The following is a 19,281-nucleotide window of genomic DNA, read 5'->3' as shown; positions in this document are numbered from 1 at the left end:
GTGTGTTGGGGTCAGTGCTCCCCTCCAGAAGGAGGGCTCCATGCAGATGAGAACAATGCAGCTGGCATAGGAGATGTTCAGAAAAATACCCAATGAATGGATGGATGGATGGATGGATGGATGGATGGATGGATGGATGGATGGATGGATGGATGGATAACAAACACACTGCACCAGCCAGGAGGGGAAGGAGATGTCAGACTGCTTGGCTTGGCTTGGCTTGGCAGCAAAGAGGCCGAGGCAAAGGAAGAGCCTCTTTCCAGCGGGGGGGGGGAGGGGGGCTCTGTTGTGAATGTCGCCCACAGAACTCAGAGTGAGGGTGTTGCGAAGGGAAGGCCACAGGTCCTGGAGACACACCCACCAGCAGAGCCATGGTGGTCCCTGCCTGAGCACCAGGAGGTGACGCTGGGGCCAGGCTTAGGAGTCTCAAGAGTTTCTACATGGATTACTTGTGACGGGACGGGTCTCCGAGGGCAACAGGGGCCCAGAACAGGCACAGCAGCCCCAGGGAGCCAGGCACGGGAGCCTCGGATGGAAGCCGACTCTCCTCCCCAGCACCCCAGCACCCGCACTCATACCCTGCTTCCTTCTTCCAGCACACTGTCCTGCTAGCTGCTCCTCAAAGCACCAGGCGCATGCCTTGCCTCAGGGCCTTTGCATGTGCCATTCCCACTGTGGAAACCCTGGCTCTCCAAGCTTTGCCCGAGTGTCATTTCTTCCTTGCTCCCTGCCTTTCTCAGAATTATTTCTTTATTAATGACAGAGTGGAGAGAACAGGAGCACTGCTCTGGCACAAGTGGTGTTGGGGCATTTTCAGGAGCTCCTGCCTGCCAGTCCAGTCCTCTGGACACTGTACCACCTCCCAGACGACAGAACTTCCTCCACCACTTCACAGAGCCTTCTTTAACTGCCCCTTCCCCAGGCACTGGGCTGGGGCCAGGCACAAAGGCTACGTCATTCAAGTTCAGGCCGGCATCCTCAAGGCAGAGTGTACAGAGAGGCTGAGTGTGCAGGAGAGATGTTTGTGAGCTTCAGAAATGTTTTAGGATCATGGGTCCGAGAGTGTGACTTCTTCATGCACAAAAGGGGAGGGGGAGAAAACATCCTGGGGGTGGGAGGGAGAAGAATGCATGATTCTGCCCGGGTCTCCCTGGCATTTGGAACTTCTGTTTCCTTTTACTCTGAAAGCAAACGGCGTCATGTCTCTTGCCGTCTCCTCCCGCACCCCCACCCAACCACCACCTTGGCCCAAAGAATCCAGAATTTATTTTTTTTTTTACTCTAGCAGAAGATTCTAAAAATATCTCCCCTAAGCAATTCCAGGGGCTTATTCTCTCATCTGGGAGGCGCCCACAAAGCTTTTGCCAATATAAATGGCATTTCCTTTGGTATTTTTAAAGATCAGAGAAACCAAAGACTGTGCACGCTGGTCAGGGCCTCTGAGATCAGAGCTTCCAAATACCCCGTGCTTCATGCTTAATCTTTTTTATTATTTTTTTAAGGGAACCCAAAAAAGGTTAGTTTTTTCCAGATAATTCGCAAAAGAAGCAGCAAGAGTAGTTAGAAGTCATGTGGAAAAGAGATCCAACCTCTCTAGTATTAGATTTTTAAAAATCTAAATGAAAACATCCATGACTAGTACTTCTAGCCAGAAGACTGACCAAAGAACTTTCTAGAATTTCTGAAAGAGGAAAGTGGAAGGAGAACGAAACGACTTTGCTGCAGAAACATCTACTGCTCACTTGACAGTGCCCCCATCCCACCCCAAAGCTTCCCCAAGTCCCCTCGTGACTAGGATGGCAGTGCAACTTGTCCTCACCACCTGGCTCTGAGCAGAAGTGAGTCACTTTTGAGAAAATGGAACAGAAAAGTTGGCATGCCACCTCTCCCTGCTTCTGGGGCCCCTGGAGCAGCCACATGTGTGTGCCCCTCAGCCTGGGTTCCTAAGAAACCGAGTCTGCTCCAGCCTCTTTGAATCTACGGACTCCTTCCGGAATGTGTCTTGCTTTCATCCTCACACGGCTGGCTCCTTTCCTCCGCTCAGCTCAGATGTCAACTCCTTAGCCAGGAGCCACCGAGGCTCCAAGCTCTCCACCAGCCCAGCCAGGAGAGGCACTCCCCTCTCCCACAGTTCATTTCGCTGACTCCCTCCACTTCTGGGTACTCGTGCTGTGCCTCAGTTTCCTCACCTGTGGATTGGGAAGACAGACTCAACATTCCTTACAGGACCTGGCTGGTTAGGTATTGACACCCCATCTCTGACCTCAGCCCCACCCCTGTGCCCCAGGGGGGCCAGTCCAGCATTTGGGCACAGAACCTGGTTTTCTTCCCAGGGACTGGGGTGCCACCACGCTCAGCCCTCGGGCAGGGCTAGGCCAACCATGCCCTCAGCACAGGCTGGGCTGTAATTGGTTCAGGGATGGGCATGTGACTTTGGCTGGCCCAGTCAGAGCCTGTTCTGAGACTGCTGCACTGTCTGGGGAAGAGATGGTACCTTACCAGGGGTGAGGCTGGAAGAGGGACCCGGAGCATTTCTGTCACTCTGTCCCCCACCTGGGAATGGAGCCGGCACTGCAGGAACACGAAGCCGAGAGACGGAGCAGCTGCCACTTGGAGCCAGCTGTGCAGAGCAGACACCTAGCCAGCACTGAACTGCCTGCTGAGTTGCCCAAGCCAGCCAATTCCCGTCTGGCTCAGGTCTGTCACACTGAGTTTTCTGTCTCTCACAGCCCAAATAGCCTTCAGCCTCCACTGTCCCTGCAAGGCTGTGGTACTTACCGGTTAGCTCTCTCTGCTGGGGGCCTCTGCCCTTTCTGCTCCCAGCTCACTGCCCTCCCCACCTGCCACCAGCTCTGAGCCATGTGACCTGAGGGGACTGAGAGCTCCAGCTCCCGGGTTCTTAACTGAGGAGCTGTTCTGTCAGTCCTAAGAGCCTCACACTGTGTGATCTGAGCACTTAACCTTTCTGCCGAGAGGAAGGCCAATTATTTCCCGGGGGCCAGCTAACAGATCAATTGCCTCTGTCGAGCTGCAGGACAAATGTGGCATCTTTGGTCCCTCCCAGCCCTGGGGACGGTGCCCTGTCCAGGCTGCATCCAGACCAGGTTCCTGTGGCCTCCTCCCCACCTCCTGTCTCCCCCCACACCCACCCAGTCCCATAGACTTGTCTTCATGGCTTCTGCTGCTCCCCCCACAACTTGTCCACACCCCACCTTTTCCAGGCCCCTGAAAGGCCCCCAAGTCTCCACTTCCAGCACGCCCCTCATGCACTGACTTCCGGTCAGCTGTGTGACTTCCTCTGGCCCGTGTGCAGGGGTGAGACACGATCGCCCTGCCCACCCAGCCAGGCCCTCTCGCGTGTACTTCAGTTACCACCGCAAGGGGCTGCCTGGGCCCACCCCTAGAGGAAAGGGGCCACAGAGTGGGTCGGAGCCCTGACTGCCCCAGCTGAGGCCAGCCAAAGCCAGGGACGCTCTCAGCCTGTCTGATGGGAGTGGGCCAGCCGAGAGCAGCCAGACAGCTATCCAGCCACCCAGGGCCATGGAAAGGAGGTGACTGCTACGTTTCTTTGCTGTAGTGGAAAGTTTGGCAGAGTTTTCTAAGAAGGAACAGACAGCAAATAGCACTAGCTCTGCAGGCCATCTGCTCTCTGGTGCAGACACTCGTCTCTGCCGCTGAAGCGTGAGGGCGGCCTCAGACACTGCGGCTCCACACACCAACGTGGATAAAGCTAAGGAGATGAAGCCGGCCCAGGTGGCAGTGCAGTGACTGGAGCACTGGACATTAAGGGGTCCTGAATTTGATCCCCCGCACTGTACCTACCAGAGTGATGCTCTGTTTCCCCTCCCTCCACACAGATACACCGTGTTCATAGATAAATCTTTTTTTAAAAAGGTTTTAAGTGGCCCAGAAAATGGTGCAGTAGGCAGACCTCTAGACTCGAATCCCTGGCGCTGCATACGCCAGAGTGACGCTCTGGTTAGCTCCCTCCTGCCTCCCCACCCCACTCCCTCTAGACTTGAACCCCTGGTGCTGCATACGCCAGAGCGATGCTCTGGTTAGCTCCCTCCTGCCTCCCACCCCACTCTCTCATAGACAAATAAATAAATCTTTAAATTGTTAAGGCGAAGCAAATGCAAGCAACGACAGGACAAGTGAGACACGCTACAACTGATCTGAAGTTCACGATTAAACTAAACTATACAGTGTGTCTGGAGATAAGTTCATGGTAACACTGTGACAAATGGAAGGGATGTAAACAAACGACCCAAGAGGTTCCCTCCAGGGAGGGCGGGGGACCTGGGCTTGGAGAGCCCAGGGCTTCAAAACCAATAATATAGTTGTTTAAATTGGTGACTGGAACATCCATGCATCCTATGCTTTTACTGCAGCTACTCTGAGCTTCTTTCCAGACTATAATTTATAGTTATTCCAGTAGCCAGTGAAATGTCTACAAAGGAAAAACAGCTAGGGTAAGCTAGAGCAGAGGCTGGCAACCTATGCCCTATGGGTCAGATGTGGCCCGCCTCTTGTGTTTGTAAATAAAGTTTTATTGGAACAATCACATGCACTTGTTTGTGGACTGCCTGGGGCCGCCCTCACACTATGGCAGAGACAATGGCTGCACCAGAGAGCTGAGGCCCACAGAGCTAGTTGTTCACCATTCCGACATTTGCTCTCTGGTCCTGCTGAGAAAACTCTGGCAAGCTTTCCACCACAACAAATAGCCAGAGTCACTGGCTCGACTTATTTCAACATCATACTTCTTTCTAAATTGTCTTACTTCTTTTTTTAATTTAAAAAGTTTTATCTACTTATTATAAAGAATATGGAAAACCTAGAGACATGGAAAAAGTTAACAATTTCCCATAGAGTCACCACCCAGCAAGAGCCACTGGTAAAATGTGGGGATATTTCTTTCCAGATTTTTTTTTAACTTACAAGTCTCCCCAGAGTGGGGGAGATAACATAATGACTATGCAAACAGATTCTCATGCCTGAGGCACTGAGGTCGCAGGTTCAACCCCCAGCACCACCATAAACCAGAGCTAACAGTGCTCTGGAAAAAGAAAAAGGGAAAAAAAAGTCAGTCTCCCCAAAAACCCAGGAGCACACTGACTATGCAATTTTGTACCCTGCTGTTTTCACTGAATATCATCTCATGAACATTTTTCTCCTTGGCTTAATTATGTTCAATCCTTGCTATTATAAGTAATGATGCAGTTAGTATCCTTGTACACACATTTCTGTTGACAATATGAAATATTCTACAGTTGTCCAGAATGAGTTCTTCAAGGAGCTTCTAGTGACGGAGAGACTGTCGTGGCTGCATGATTTATCCCAGCAACAGGGCTGGAAACCTAACGAGCGAACTGGCAGGAGGAGAATCGTCACAGAAACTTGTTCCCTCATTGGGCAGAGTGTTCTGTGGCTTTTTTTAAAAAAAAGTTTTCAATTTATTATGAGAGACAACCCAGAGTAACGCTCAGCACGGGCATGAGGTGCTGCCGGGGGTTGAACCTGCAGCCACTGGGGCTTCGGGCGTGCAAATTGGTGTTCTGACATGTGGAGCTAGCTCCCTGGCTCCACAGCTTATTTGTTTTCAGTGTCACGAGGGGCAGAGGCAGCGCACCCCTCAGTATGTGCAGAGCTGGGAATCGAGCCCGGGGCTCCCATGCATGCATGTCCTGTGCTCTGCAGCTGACCTGGCTCCCTGGCAGCTTGTGAGGCATCGAGGGGATGATTACGGTTTCCTCAGCTGCAAAGTAGGGGTGTCCCCCGTCAGGGTGATTTTGGGGGGACTGAAGGCGCTGGTGAACCTGGCTGTGAGTTCAACCCCATGTGCTGGGATTCCTGCTGCTAATGTAGCAACAGATAAATGGGGGTGTGGGGTGTGGTGAGTGGCCCAGACTGACAAGGCTGCTCCCTACCTGCCCCTGGGGATTGTGAACACTGTCCCCCCTCTCCCCCCCCCCCCCCCCAGTGACAGGCGGTGCTCTTCCAGCTTGGCTGCTCAGCCCTGTGATTGCTGTTCCCAGATCGGATCATCAAAAGGCTGATTTCAAATGGGCTTTGATGAGCAGCTCTCGCACCCAGGAAAGACGCAAATGGGCCGGGCCGTCAAGACTGCAGACACCACACCGCTGCCACGGTACTGCTCAGAGCCCGGTGGAGGGAGGGAGGGGTGGGGGGGGCAGCCTCTGCCTCCGTCCCCCAGGATGGGTGTGGCATGCACGCACTTGTGCACATAGTGTTGGAAACAGGAAGAAGGGAAGGGGGCTGAGCACGTGGCCCACGGCCATGGAAGTCTGTGACCTGTGACCTGGGGGCGCTTTGTCAGGCTTCCATTCCAATTCTGGAAGAAATATTTGAAAGCAGAGAAATCCATGAGCAGCAGGAGGCCTCTGAGAGCCATAAATAAGAATCAGGGCAGGGTAAGGAGCCGGCAAACCCAAGGAGCGCAGGCTGGCATGTGGGCACCTTCCCACCCTCCATCAGCCCACAGACACTGAGGTGCTGGAGGTCCTGGGGACACAACTGTGAATGAGTCAAGTCAGCTGGAAACAGAGAAGCTTCAAGAAGCGAATGAGGCTGGAGGGTTAGCCCACCCGGTCAGGGCCGGCCTCACCACTCACACAGCCCAGGCTCCAGCCCAGGCATCGCAGGGAAGGGACCATGGCACTGGGGGAAGCTTCAGTGCTGTGGTGTCTTCCCCTCTCTGTCTCTGTCTCTCTCTCTGCTTCTCTATCTGAATAAATAAAGAGGCTCAAATTCCACTCAATCAATGAATAAATGAGTGACCGAGGAGGTGGCACAGTGGCCGGGTGAAGGGCTTGCATGCAGAAGGTCCCGAGCTCAGTCCGCAGTAGCACATATGCCAGAGGTCGTCACTCTGGCCTCTCTCTCTCTCTCTCCACCTCTCCCTCTCTCATAAAGAAATAACAGAAAATAAAACTTTTCCTTACATGACAGGAGGCTGCCTGGAAAGAATGAGAAAACGGGCATGAAACTCTGTAAAGTGGGAAGCCCTTTATAAGCTCCCAGACTTGTGGGACATTTTTATTTTTGGTCTGCTGTTCCGAGTGGTGGATACATCTGACTTAAAGCCCCATAAAATGCCACTGGAGACACCTCCGGGAGCCTGCAGTCTTCAGATGGATGATTCACTGCTCCCAGTTCTTCTCCCAAGGCAGACATTGCTAATCGATCATAGCACTCTCCCACAGAGCCTGAAAGATGCTCCCAATCCTTCTCTCCCACAGCTGTCTGGGTGAGGAAGCGCCTCAGAAGGGTGGAAAGATGGGCCCCTTTTGTTACCCTTGAACTTGTCCAATTCCCCCACAAGCCAGAGGGAAAACAGCCCCAGCAAAACCTGGAGAGACTTCCCACCCTTTCCTTTCTTTTCCTTTCCTTTCCTTTCTTTTCTTTTTCCCTTTTATTTGCCACCAGGGTTACTGGTGGGGCTCTACACCCTCACAATCCCTCTACTCCAGGTACTTTTTATTTTTTAAGATGGCAGAGAAAGAGAGGAAGAGGCAGCGGCTGAGGGAGAGACACTACAGTACAGCTCCACCGCTCATGAAATTCCCCCCCTTGCAAATGCAGCCATGTGTTGACTGGGGATTGAACCTGGGCCCTTGCACATGCTGACCTGTGCTCTAGCATGTGAGCCATCCTCTGGCCCCAAGACTTCTGACTCTCAACCAAAACTGGCTGCATCCGGGATGACTGACCTCTGACGATGTGGAGGGGTGATTCAGGAATAAAGAGACTTCGAGGGTGTGTGAAGGCCTCCCACCGCTGCTGGAATAAAGTCCCAAATCCCTGCTGTGGGCTTTCCCTAACCTGCCCTCTGAGACCTCATTTCTTCTCCTCCCTCCTCCCTCCTCCCCTCCCTCTGGCCAGTCTGTCTTCAGCCACACTCAGCCTCACTTCAAGGTCTCTGCAGGATCTCCCCCAGGAGAATAACAGCTCAGGCTAGGCAGCGGGAGGGGATGTGGGGCTCACTTGTTCCTGGGTGAACAGCAGAAAGCCCCAGCCCAAATCCCAGAGCCTGCTGGAGCCAGTGCACAGCTGGGCAAGCCTGGAAGATGGAGGATTCTGAGTGGCCAGAAGCAGCCTCCAACCACACAGACAGATGGACAGAGAGGTGGGTGACCACAGCTCACTGACAACGGAAAGGGGCGGTCTCCATGCTGCACCCCAGCAGTGGAACAGAGCGCATCTCACTGTGAAACCCTGCCGGAGGAACAGAGAGATGGGAGACACAGTGCCCTGTTGGTATTCTTCAGCCCGGCCAGCTGGAGCTCCGAATTTTAACAACAGTGCCCTGTGTCAAGGAGTGTGTTCAGAGGGAACAGAGGGCAGTCTTAGAGCTGGGGAAATAACACAGGAGTTTACACAACAGACTTTGATGCTTGAGGCCTGGAGGTCCCAGGTCCGATCCCTGGCAATATTGTAAACCAGAGCTGAACAGTGCTTTGTTTACAAAAACAAGCAAAAAAAAAAAATATGTAGCACACGAGAGATGGTATAACGGCTATAGCAATGGACTTAAAAGCCTGAGGTCCCAAATTTGAGCCCTAGCATGGCATGTGTCACAGTGATGACCTGACTTATATTCTCTTTCTCTTTCCATCTCTCTCTCTCCATATTCTCTCTCTCTCATTACTAAGTAAATCTTTTTAAACAACATACTGGGGAAACTTGACTAGGAGGAAGGGACTCTTGGAGGCACTCTGTGGTCCTGTGCCTATGTTGTCAATGTAGTTCAAGAAGGGTAAAATAACTTTCATTGCTTTTTTTTTCTGTTTAATTAATCTCCAGGGAATGAACCCAGGACTTCATACATACACAATACTGCTAAGTGGTGCTCTGGCCCAAACCTTCATTTACTTATTTAATGGCACAAGAAGAAGGGAGAGAGGCCGAAAGAGGAGAGAGACACTGCAGCACAGTGCCACCATCCACGAAGCTCCCCTGGTGCCTTCCACGGTGCCTGGGCTAGAACCTAGGGTCTCGTGCATGGTAAGACACACACATGGTAAGGGGGGAAGGCTACCTCCTAGCCCTCACTGCTTTATTTTCAGCTCTCCCCAAGGCCTGAATAGCCAGCACTCACATTCAGCCTCCTATGACATTCGGGCTTAGTGGTGCCATGATCAATTACTCATGTCTGCCATGGACACAGCAGTGGGGGACGTTGGTGTGCTGCGGTGGATTTGATGACACTGGTCTGTGGGTTTGCTTGGACTTTTGCATTGCTGCCTGAGGCCCCAAAGATCAGCATCTGAACCTGAGCTGCCATCCCCCGAGGCTGACTTAATTAGAGAGAGCAGAATTACCAAGCCATTGTTTAATGATGTAAAGAGGTCCCAGCGCTCTGCTGGGAGCGGCCCCACCTCCCCACCTCCAGGAGAACGCTGTGCTTTCAGTCCCCGCCCCGGCTGCGCAGGCCTGCTCTCTTCCTGCTCTCCTTTATCATCGCTCCTGCCGCTGCAAGTGTTTTCCCCGTTTGCTATCTGATCTTGCAAAATGGGGACGAGACATGTTTTGCTCAGGAAGCTGCAGCGCAGTCCAAGGAGCGTGGGCCGGCCTCTGGGTATAGCCGCCATGCCGAGAAGCCGCAGCTCAGCACCGCATGCGGCTGTCACCCTCCCAGCGGCAACCTGCAGGAGCCCTGTGATGGGCTGGAAGGCCCTGGGGAACCTGTAATTAAGTCCCAGAAGATTGCCAATTCTCCTGCTGGGGAGAGGAGAAAAGAGCGAGGCACAGCAGGCGTGTCCAGACAGGCTGAGCGGAGCCAGCGGCCAGGAACAGTGGCAGCTTGAGCAGCGGTGGCCAGGAGGGGACGACGGGGTTGAGCCAGGGGTGTGCTCCGTCACAGGCAATGAGGGACCCAATGGAAGCAGGTGACAAGCTGGCCAGACCCAGGCTGAGAAGGGCTGGCTGGTGGTATGTATAGGCAGTCAGATGCAGAGAAATCAGCCCCGCCCTACGTACCTTGAGTGCTGCCACTCTCAAAGCAGACACCCAACCTTATCCCTCCTCTGCTCGGAGCTTGGGTTGGGCCAGCAGCCCGGTACCGCCATCCCAATGGTTCAAATCTCTAAGTACCGGCATATCCATTCACACCGACAAGCAGTCCCTATCTGGAGCACCACCAGCTCAGGGCTCCCCTCTCTCACACACACACTGCTCCTGCCCCTCTCCAAGGAGCTCCTCCAAGACTCACTTCAGCACCAAAGCCAGCTTTGGTGCCTGTTGGGCTGGCTGTTAAAGAGGCTAACCAGCCCCTTGGACTATTTCTGCCCTAGTCTTTCCAACCTCACCCCTGCTTAGATCCTCACCCACACTTCCACCAGGCAACCATGAGACAATGCTCTGAGCAAGTCATAAACCATTCAAGTGTTCTCCCTACCTGGGTCTCCTTCTCCCTCACCTCTGCCCCCAAACCCCTGCTCGTCCTCTCAGAGATTCTCAGCCGTGCCCTGGTTCACAAAAGTGAACTTCCAGTCCCATTGGTGAGCTGGCTTGGCCGCTCAGGTTTTGCCCCAAATCTGTCTTGGCTTTTTCCTCCGAGTTCCAACGTGAATTGTGCGCCTTAGATAAAAGTCCCTTTCCCAGAGGAGGACCCTGGCTTCGGTGTGTCTGTCATCCCACCCACCCCCCCCCCCGACACACAGCATCAAGAGACAGGAAGGGAGCCCACAGCATCAGGACGCCAGTTGCTAGTAACTCAAGCCGAGCCTCCGATGGCCACCAGCAGAGCACCTGTCATGTCCTCTGATGAGCAGGACGCAATGAACAAGCCCATCAACACTTCACTTTTTTACCCTTGTGGTGACCAGGCCTGCACACGGCACCCTCGTCTGTCACCACCCCTCCCGCCCTGAAAACGACTTGTCTCTCTCTCCTCTGCACATGTCTGGCTGCTCCATCTCTCTTGTGGCCACAAGAATGTCAAAACTGCAGTTTCCTCCTCTCTGTCAAGCCCGTGTGTCTCCCAGCATCTTTCTGCGCGAGGTTTTTGTCTGCTCTCATCGATCAAATATACTCTACGTCTCCCAACAAAACAGAACTCCAAAATACTTCCCAACACATATGCTTCCCTGACTGTGCTCTTCCCTTCAAGTGTCTACATCCGGGCACAACGTCTGTGTTTATCAACTCACCTTGTAGGTTCCCTTCTCCGTTATGAGACACTGGTCCCCTGTCGACATGACCAGTGGAGTCCGAGGGAGCTTGGGCTCTCTGGCCTGGATTCGCAGCCCCTGTGAGTCCCTCCCTGGCCCCCTCTTCTCTCAGCTGTCTGCTTCCTCACCTGGCCCAGGCCTTCAGCACTGTATGCGGGACAGCGCCCCTGCACCTTCTGCCCCAGGCTCTAGTCCAGTGGCAGAGGGCGTTCAGTGCCTCCTCCCCACATGCAGACAGGCAGAGGGACCCCTGTGATGCTCCCGAGCCTCCTCCGTCCCTCACCCTTCACAGCTGCTTCAATTTATCATCATTTCAACATACTGTTTGAGCACTCAGGTCTGACTAACTGAACCAGCGCCCCCTGGCTGGGGAGAGTCTGGTGCAGGCAGACGGCTGGTTAGAACACTGAGCTCCGTGCTTTGCTGCCCCTGGCAGGGCTCCAGCCTCTGGGTGGCCCTCGGCACAGCGCAGCCAGCGGGGCGACTGTCGCTGAGCTTCCATTGTGAGAACTGTCTCAGGTTTATGTGTATAAAGCACTTACTACTAGATATTTATAGGTGCAACGTTTATAGTTATAAACCACTGAGATAAGTAGAAGTCAACTTTCACATACGTACAGATGTATACATGTGCACTGCATAAATATACACAAACATATAATTAACATATACTTTCTGAGTTGTGTACTAAATACTTCACGTCCTTATAGCATACCACAGACTACAGAGTGTATCGAGTACAGTGTGTGTGTGTGTGTGTGTGTGTGTGTGTGTGTAGACACACAATGTAAAGGGTTCCCAGAAGTGCGGAGGGGTAGAGAATTCACAAGATTCCTACTCTAACGCAAGTTTATTATGTAAAAATGTATCACTGCCTGAGCTCTTGTCATCCACCATCTATTTTTCTAGCAGGGTGGACCTATGGTTTTTGTGTCTGGACAATGTCACAAACACTGTCTCAAGACACAGTACAACCCAGGAGTTCCTTTCTTAATGGCTACATAGTGTCCCAGACACTAGACAGAGTGGAATCGGAGCTGTTGCCCTTGTCTCTGCCAGACTGCCTTCAGCTTCAAGAGATGAGACGCCATGGAGGAAACATCCTGAGTAAGGGATTTGCTTATCTCACATAAAATAAGGAAGGAAAGCATCTCTGGGATTCACTTAGCAGCTCAACAACACCAGCCCAGATAAAGTCCTTTCCATATCTGTGCTCCGCCATCCTGAAGGTGATGGACTGTCCTCATTTCGGCCCTGATGATTCTAATTTGACTTCAGCCTCCAGGCTGGGGTGGCAGGAGAGACTGACATATCTTTTGAGGAAGAATCTCGCTCCTCTGTCTCCCAGCAGAATTGGGTCATGCACCTCGTGCTAAGCCAGTGGTTGTTAAGGGGAAAGGCCAACCTTGTTGACTTGGGCCAACTGGGATGCCCTCCTCAGCTGGGGTCAGGGCCCATTTAACCACAATGGGCAGGTATGGTGAGATGAACAAAAATCAGATGCCTTCCAGTAAGAGGGAGGGAGGGAGGGAGGGAGGGAGGGAGGGAGGGAGGGAGGGAGGGAGGAAGGTGGGTCCGTCTTCTCCCTCAACCGGACATTTTACTTACATCCAATTTGAAGGAGCAAGTAAGTCTGCGTGGAGAGACTAGAGTTCTTAAAGGAGGTGGCAGTTGCTCTGGGCTAGGGAGTGTGTGCAAATGTTAACAGTGGGAAGAGCCAGTATTTCAGACTGATGGCCTTTCACTGAGTAGTGACCCAGGCGCAGTCACTTGTGGGACATCTTCTGGGAAGGATGAGCAGGCCCACCCCCCACCCCGGAAGTTGGGGTGCTGGGTGATGGGAGTGAAGAAGTGTGGCAAGTCAGGCTAGGTAGTCCCAAGTCAGAAATGCCCAAAAGCTGATTGCAGGAGGCTGAACTGGGGACCACAGGAGGTCAGAGAACAGAGACACAAGCAAAATCCCCAGGCATGCATACAGGGCAGGGGAGGCTCAGCGGGGACAGGTGGACAGAGGGTGACAGGGACCGGTCACCTCGTAGGAAGGAGGGGAAATATCACACTATCAAGGGGACAGGGCCAGGGACAGCTTTAAGGTAGCCACCTCCTTCCATGCCCCAGGACCTTTGTATAGGCTCTTCCCTGCCAAGGGCACCTGTCCCCATCTCTGTCCTCACTGAGCACCAGCCTCCGCTGGCTCATTCCCAGTCCTTGCTTCTCAGCCCAGCTGCCACATCTTTTTGCTGTACACAGCTACCCATCAGCCTCTCAAGGGGCAGGGGACGGGGGTGACACAATGAACAATGGTGCCATTAGCCAAGCCGGCAATGAAGGAAAAGTGTGGAATACGGCTCTGCTGAGAATCCAAGATTTCCACACAGGGGGTCACCACCTTGAAGGGTGACAGCACCACTCCATCCAAGAAAAAATGTGTTTACATCAACATGGGTGGGGGAAGGGGTAGCTGGCTTGTTAAGGTCTGGAAGGTAGCCTCCTGAATGCTTCTGTGCGTGAATTAAAGTGGGACTTTTCAACTGGGTTTTAATTAAACAGCTTTCACAGGCCAGGAACAAAGCCTGGGCTTTTTTTTTTTTTTGTCCCACCCAACAGCCTGGGAGTCTGGTGTTATGCTGGGATGCCACCAGCGGCCACAAAACAGAATTAGCGAGGAGTCCAGGCCAGGAGTCCAGCTGTGAGCTTACACAGTCCTGGGGCCTGTACAGCTGGACAGGGCTGGCCTGTGGGGGCTTGGGGCGAGATGGACGCCTGGGCCCCCCAGAAGGACTCATCTGCAGGCAGAAAGGAAGGCGTGAGCCTGGACGTTAGCCGAGGGCCTCCCTCACTGCAAGGCCCACCAGGGCGCAGCAGGACGCTCCTGCAAGGAAGGAGCCTCACGAAAGGCCTTCTTGCGAGGCGGGAAGTGCACACACAGTGGCGGGCATCCAGTCCGCAGTCATTTCTGACATCAAAGCCTGCTGCGGCTACGGTTCACTCGCTGGCTCAGAACCATGGATCGCCTCTGTTTACACCCAGCAGAGCCTCCTCACCGTGAAGAAAGTGTTTCCAATTATGAGACATGAAAGGCAGCGTAGGCCCGGGGTTAACACTCAGTGCTCAGAGAGAGCAGGCAGGCAAGGCTGCTACCCAGACACCTAATTAGCTGGAAAGATCATCTTGAAGAATTGGAATTAGAGCAAGGAAAGCAATTATGAGCTGTTGTGATCCCGGGGAACAGTTCTCCACCGGCGGTGGGATTTAATCACCTTTAATAAGAGCGCGTGATTAGAGGAATCTAGAAACTTCAGAACAGAACCTGGTAGCTCTGGCTCTTGGGACTGCAGGGCATGCGGGGAGTGAGCCTGCTATGTGACCGGCACAAGGCACTTGACCTCTCTGGGCTCTGGCCTCCCGCTCTCGGGTTCTTCAGCAGAGACTGAGGGTGCCCACGCTCAACGCTCTGCACCTGCTCTCCCAGGAATGAATGAATGAATGGGTGGATCAACAAACAAATGAATAACTCTGACATCTCTCTATCTCCCTTTTTAATATTTATTGATAGTTACTTACTTTTTAAATACTTTATTTATTCCCTCTTGTTGCCCTTGTTGTTTTATTGTTGCAGTTATTATTGTTGTTGTTATTGATGTCATCATTGTTGTTGGATAGGACAGAGAGAAATGGAGAGAGGAAGGGGAGACAGAGAGGGGGAGAGAAAGATAGACACCTGCAGACCTGCTTCACCACTTGTAAAGCGACTCCCCTGCAGATGGGGAGCCGGGGGCTCGAACTGGGATCCTTACACTGGTCCTTGTACTTTGCACCATGTGCGCTTAACCTCCTGTGCTACGGCTCGACTCCCAGTAGTTACTTATTATAATGAAAGAGAGACACTGAGCAAGAGAGAGAGTGACACCAGAGCCCTGCTCAGCTCTGGCTGATGGTGCTGGGGATGAACTTGGGACCTTGAAGCCTCAGGCATGGAGGTCTGTTTTCAGGACCATTACACCATCTCTCCAGCCCACTCTTGGTGTCTCTTATGCACCAGAAGGAGTGCACTCACACACACACACACACACACACACACACACACACAGAGCCTTCCTGGACTGGTATCATCCCACTGGCAGCCCTCTGGCCCCACCTCTGGATTCTCAGCTGTGCCACCCTCTCCGCCTGCCTCCTGCTTTAGAAGGCTCCCTCGGCTCTGTCCCAGGTCCTCGCACACAGCCCTGTGGGCCTCTGACCTACAGTGAGAACGACAGAGGCCCTGCGGCCCATTCCTGGAAGCCAGGCCTCAGCTGTCCTGAAATGGCAGCAGGATCACATATCCAAAGACCCAGTATATCCAAACAGGGGTCCGTCTAGCTCCACTGTGGGTGTGAGTGGCCATGCACATGGGTGCCCATCTCCCTCTGCTCCACCCCCGCCACCACCCCCAAATTCTCAAGTCTGTGCACACTTTGATTCTATGACACAAATCAGGTGGTGACACACTAGGTTAGGTGCACATAGTATTAAGAGCAAAGACTTGTGCAAGGATCTAGGTTCGAGGCCTCGGCTCCCCACCTGCGGGGGGGGGGGGGGAAGCTTCACAAGTGATGAAGCAGGTCTGCAGTTGCCTTTCTCTCTCCCTCTCTATCTCCCCCTCCTCTCTCAATTTCTCTGTCCTAGCCAATAAATAGAAAAAATAGCCACTAGGAGCAGTGGATTCGTAGTGCTGGCACCGAGCCCTAGGGATAACCTGGGAGGCAAAAGAAAAGAAAAAAAGAAAAGAAAAGAAAAGAAAAGAAAAGAAAAGAAAAGAAAAGAAAAGAAAAGAAAAGAAAAGAAAAGAACGTTAACTTGGACTTTAACACGGGAATTTCTGTTTTACTTGTGCATGGCACATGCTTACGTATGTATCACGGCCATATCGTCCAGATTAAGAAACAGAAGACTGGGCCAGGGTGTTAATTCACCCGGTAGAGTGCACACATCACCATGTGTGAGGATCTGGGTTCAAGTCCCTGCTCCCCACCGGCACTTCAGGTCTCTCTCTCTCTCCTCCCTCTTCACTTTCAATGTCTCTCTGTCCTATCACACTAAAAGACCAGGAAAGAAGAAACAGGTGAGATTTTTAAAAAGAAAGGACTGAAGGTGAAGTGACTGGGCCAAAGGTTGGTCTCAGCCCCTTTCCAACACCAGTGACAACTGAGAGATAGAAAGGACCTCAAGCCACAGGGCAGAGTGAATAGGACGGGCCAGACATCAGCATCTCAAAAGGGAGCAAGTTGATGGGGGGGGGGGACGGGGGACGGGCGGGAGGGGGCAGCGGCTAACAGGACAGAGGAGCTGAGGATACACACTGACATCCAGGGCTGTCCCCCACTCAAGTCCTCAATGCTGACGCTGGGTTCAGGAATAGCCTGGAGACTCCAGAGACTCCAGGGACCTTCCTGGGGAAACGCATCAGCCCAAGACAGAGGCCTGGTGAAGGAGGATGTCGGTTGACAAGATGGACCTTTCTGGACATGGGCCTGGAGCCCAGATGAGGCTGGGCAGCCCACTGGATCGCACCTCCCCTTCCCACCTCCCGCAACTGCACCAAAAGCTTCCAAACAGCACGTCCGATCTCACTTCTCAGTATTAGCAGCAATATTAAAGAAGAAATTACACAAGCCCAAGGCAGGGATTACAGTAAAATGGGCAGAGGGCCCAGAGTACAGAGATATGAAAGGGCCCAGAAGAAGACTTTCCAAAGTTAATCTCCTTGACGCAATATGAGAAGACATTGCAACTGTAAAGTGAAGACAAGAGCCCCCAAAACAGGCCCATTCCATTAGCAAGGAATGGCTCCTGGGGGCCTGGGAGGTGGCTCAGCGCTGGGGTGCATGGCATCCTTGAGTGAGGTCCTGGTTTGAGCCCCAGAACCATACAGGGGCAGTACCTTCCCCAGCCCCCCACCCCCACACAAAACCATGATGAAATTGGACCAGAGAGGCAGCTGATCAGCAGAGCACAGGTCCCTGTGTCCAGCCCTGGCACCACACGTAAAAAGTTCTTACAATTAAAAATATCACCATAAAAAATTAAATGCAATAGGATTGTTGGATGATAAAATTCAAGCTAGTATCTCAGGGTTAGATGAAAATGGAAACAGAGCATTTCAAAATAAAAACTTCTCCAGACAGGCCCCCCCTCCCCCCCGTGCTCCACCATCCTTTATCCTGTCTCAGTGAGCCAGCCAAATCCCCATGCAGCATTAGTGAGAGAGACAGAGACCCCACAGAACCACACACTTTCCCAGCCCAGACACCCCTGGAGGGCAGCCCATGGAGTCTGCTCTCAATTCATGGAGGCTGACCTCAGCCGTGTCACCTGCTTTGGGCGGTGGAGTGTCAGCAGGTGGGGTGCCAGAAAAAGGTTCCAGTCTGCTAACAAGGCTGGAGAGACAGCTCACCTGGAAGGCGCCGCTTGGAGCCCAACACAGGGGAGTCCTCCAGCCCTGAGGGAAGGCTCCAGCTGGGTCCATCTCTCTGTGGAGTCTCTCCTCCTGGATGTATCCCTCCCTCTCCCTCTCCTTCTCTTTCTGAAAAAGTCAGCCCAGAGTGTGAAGCCCCAGCAGCAACAGCAAAGTGCCAGTGAGGAGCGTGGGTGTGAGTGCAGGCTCACCGCCAGGCAGTTTCTGTGCCTGAACGTCTGCCTCAGCCTCCCTGCTCTGAGGCCTAGGCCCAGAGACCTCTCCTTTCCCCTCCTGGCAGCTCCCAGTGGGGAGAGGACCACACGCCTGAGTCCCCCTGGCATCAACCCTCCAGAAAACTCCCTAACTTTGGCAGGACTAAGTCCTCCTTCCTTCCAGTCTCCCTTGTGGCTGAGTGTGGACATGTGATCAATCAAGCTCTGGCCCAGGGGACACGAGCAGGTGTCGTGGGACAGCTTCTGCCACCTGAGATATGGATTTAACAGCTGAATCTCTAGCCATTGTTTCAGGCCATGAAGACAAAGGTTGCTGGGGTGGTGGGAGGCTGGGTTCTGAGCAGAGCTGCCCTGCCTTGCCGACTCTTAACTCTTCTGGGAGAAGTAAGCACAGCTCTCCATTGACACCAGCTCCTCTGGTCACTGCTGACTGCTGCTGAACCCGGCCCATGCTCAGCGCCCCTGCACAAGCAGGGGTCCCTCGTTGAGCCTCACAGAGCACTCGTGCCCCTGCCCTGCACCCTGCATGGCCGTGGCCAGCCAGGAGAGATGGCCCCATGCCTGCAGGACCATGGAGCCAGAATAGCTCACTCCCGCCCCCTCCCACCCACCCAGATGCAAACTTAGCACCTGAGGGGTGCCCCAAAGGCTGATGAAGAGTAACCCCAACTTTACACACACACCCCTGACCTCCCAGAGCCCCAGCAGGAGAGACAGGTGTAGGGACACTTGGGACACTGAGGGCAGCCTCCCTCTGCACAGCCTCCTCCAGACACTGCTCAGAGTAGCTGAGAGAAGAGGGTGCCACTCCCTCCCCCCCACCCAGGGTGCAGAAGCAGCAGGGGTCCCAGGGAGCCATGCTTACCTTTCTCTGAGGCAGGTGCTAGGTCAATGAAGCTGCGACATGTTTCACCTTTGGAGAGAAAAGAAGGACTTTCAGAACAGGGAGGGGCCAGGGCTGAGACTGTCACCCCCTATGTCCGAGCCCCTACCCTCCCAAGTGGGGAGCGGGGTGCAGGGCCCCACGCTCTCTGATCTTATCCTGGAAAACAAGTGTCCCTTCCCGCAGGAGTCTGAGTGGTACACCCTGGGGATCACCTGACGGCCCCCACTGAGGACCCCGGCATTCAGCCCTGTCACGAGGCCTCGGCAAGGCCCCGGGAACCCCTTCCCTGCACTGAACCCCACCCAGGCCCCTGACCCTCGCTGGGATCCCTGCCTCCACACTCCCTCCTGAATCAGGGTACTTGCAACATTACTGCATGAACACTACCACATACGTGCATGCACACACGCACACAGATGCACAAAGCCCTCTGACAGATGGATACAGTCCGCATCCCCCCCCCCCCCCCCCCACCGCAGGCCTGGGGCTGACTGCCACTGCTTCTCACCAGCTCTACTGTCCCACCTG

The 19,281-nt window shown here is 53.5% G+C and overlaps 1 protein-coding gene across 4 annotated transcripts in view; it reads right to left on the bottom strand.

Annotated features, from left to right (window-relative positions):
* The window catches only part of GSG1L (GSG1 like), a 106,486-nt gene that overhangs the window by 37,661 nt on the left and 49,544 nt on the right, over window positions 1-19,281 (bottom strand). For 3 of the 4 annotated variants that reach the window (XM_060172743.1, XM_060172745.1, XM_060172744.1), the window contains one exon: window positions 18,733-18,780. In XM_060172743.1, the coding sequence (XP_060028726.1) occupies window positions 18,733-18,780 (48 nt within the window). Of the gene's footprint in view, window positions 1-11,323; window positions 11,344-18,732; window positions 18,781-19,281 lie in introns of those variants that run through there. The other variant, XM_060172746.1, reaches the window with a different exon arrangement.

The sequence above is a fragment of the Erinaceus europaeus genome, chromosome 15 (assembly GCF_950295315.1).
Source record: "Erinaceus europaeus chromosome 15, mEriEur2.1, whole genome shotgun sequence".
Lineage (NCBI taxonomy): Eukaryota > Metazoa > Chordata > Mammalia > Eulipotyphla > Erinaceidae > Erinaceus > Erinaceus europaeus.
This window is presented reverse-complemented; position numbering and strand designations above follow the sequence as displayed.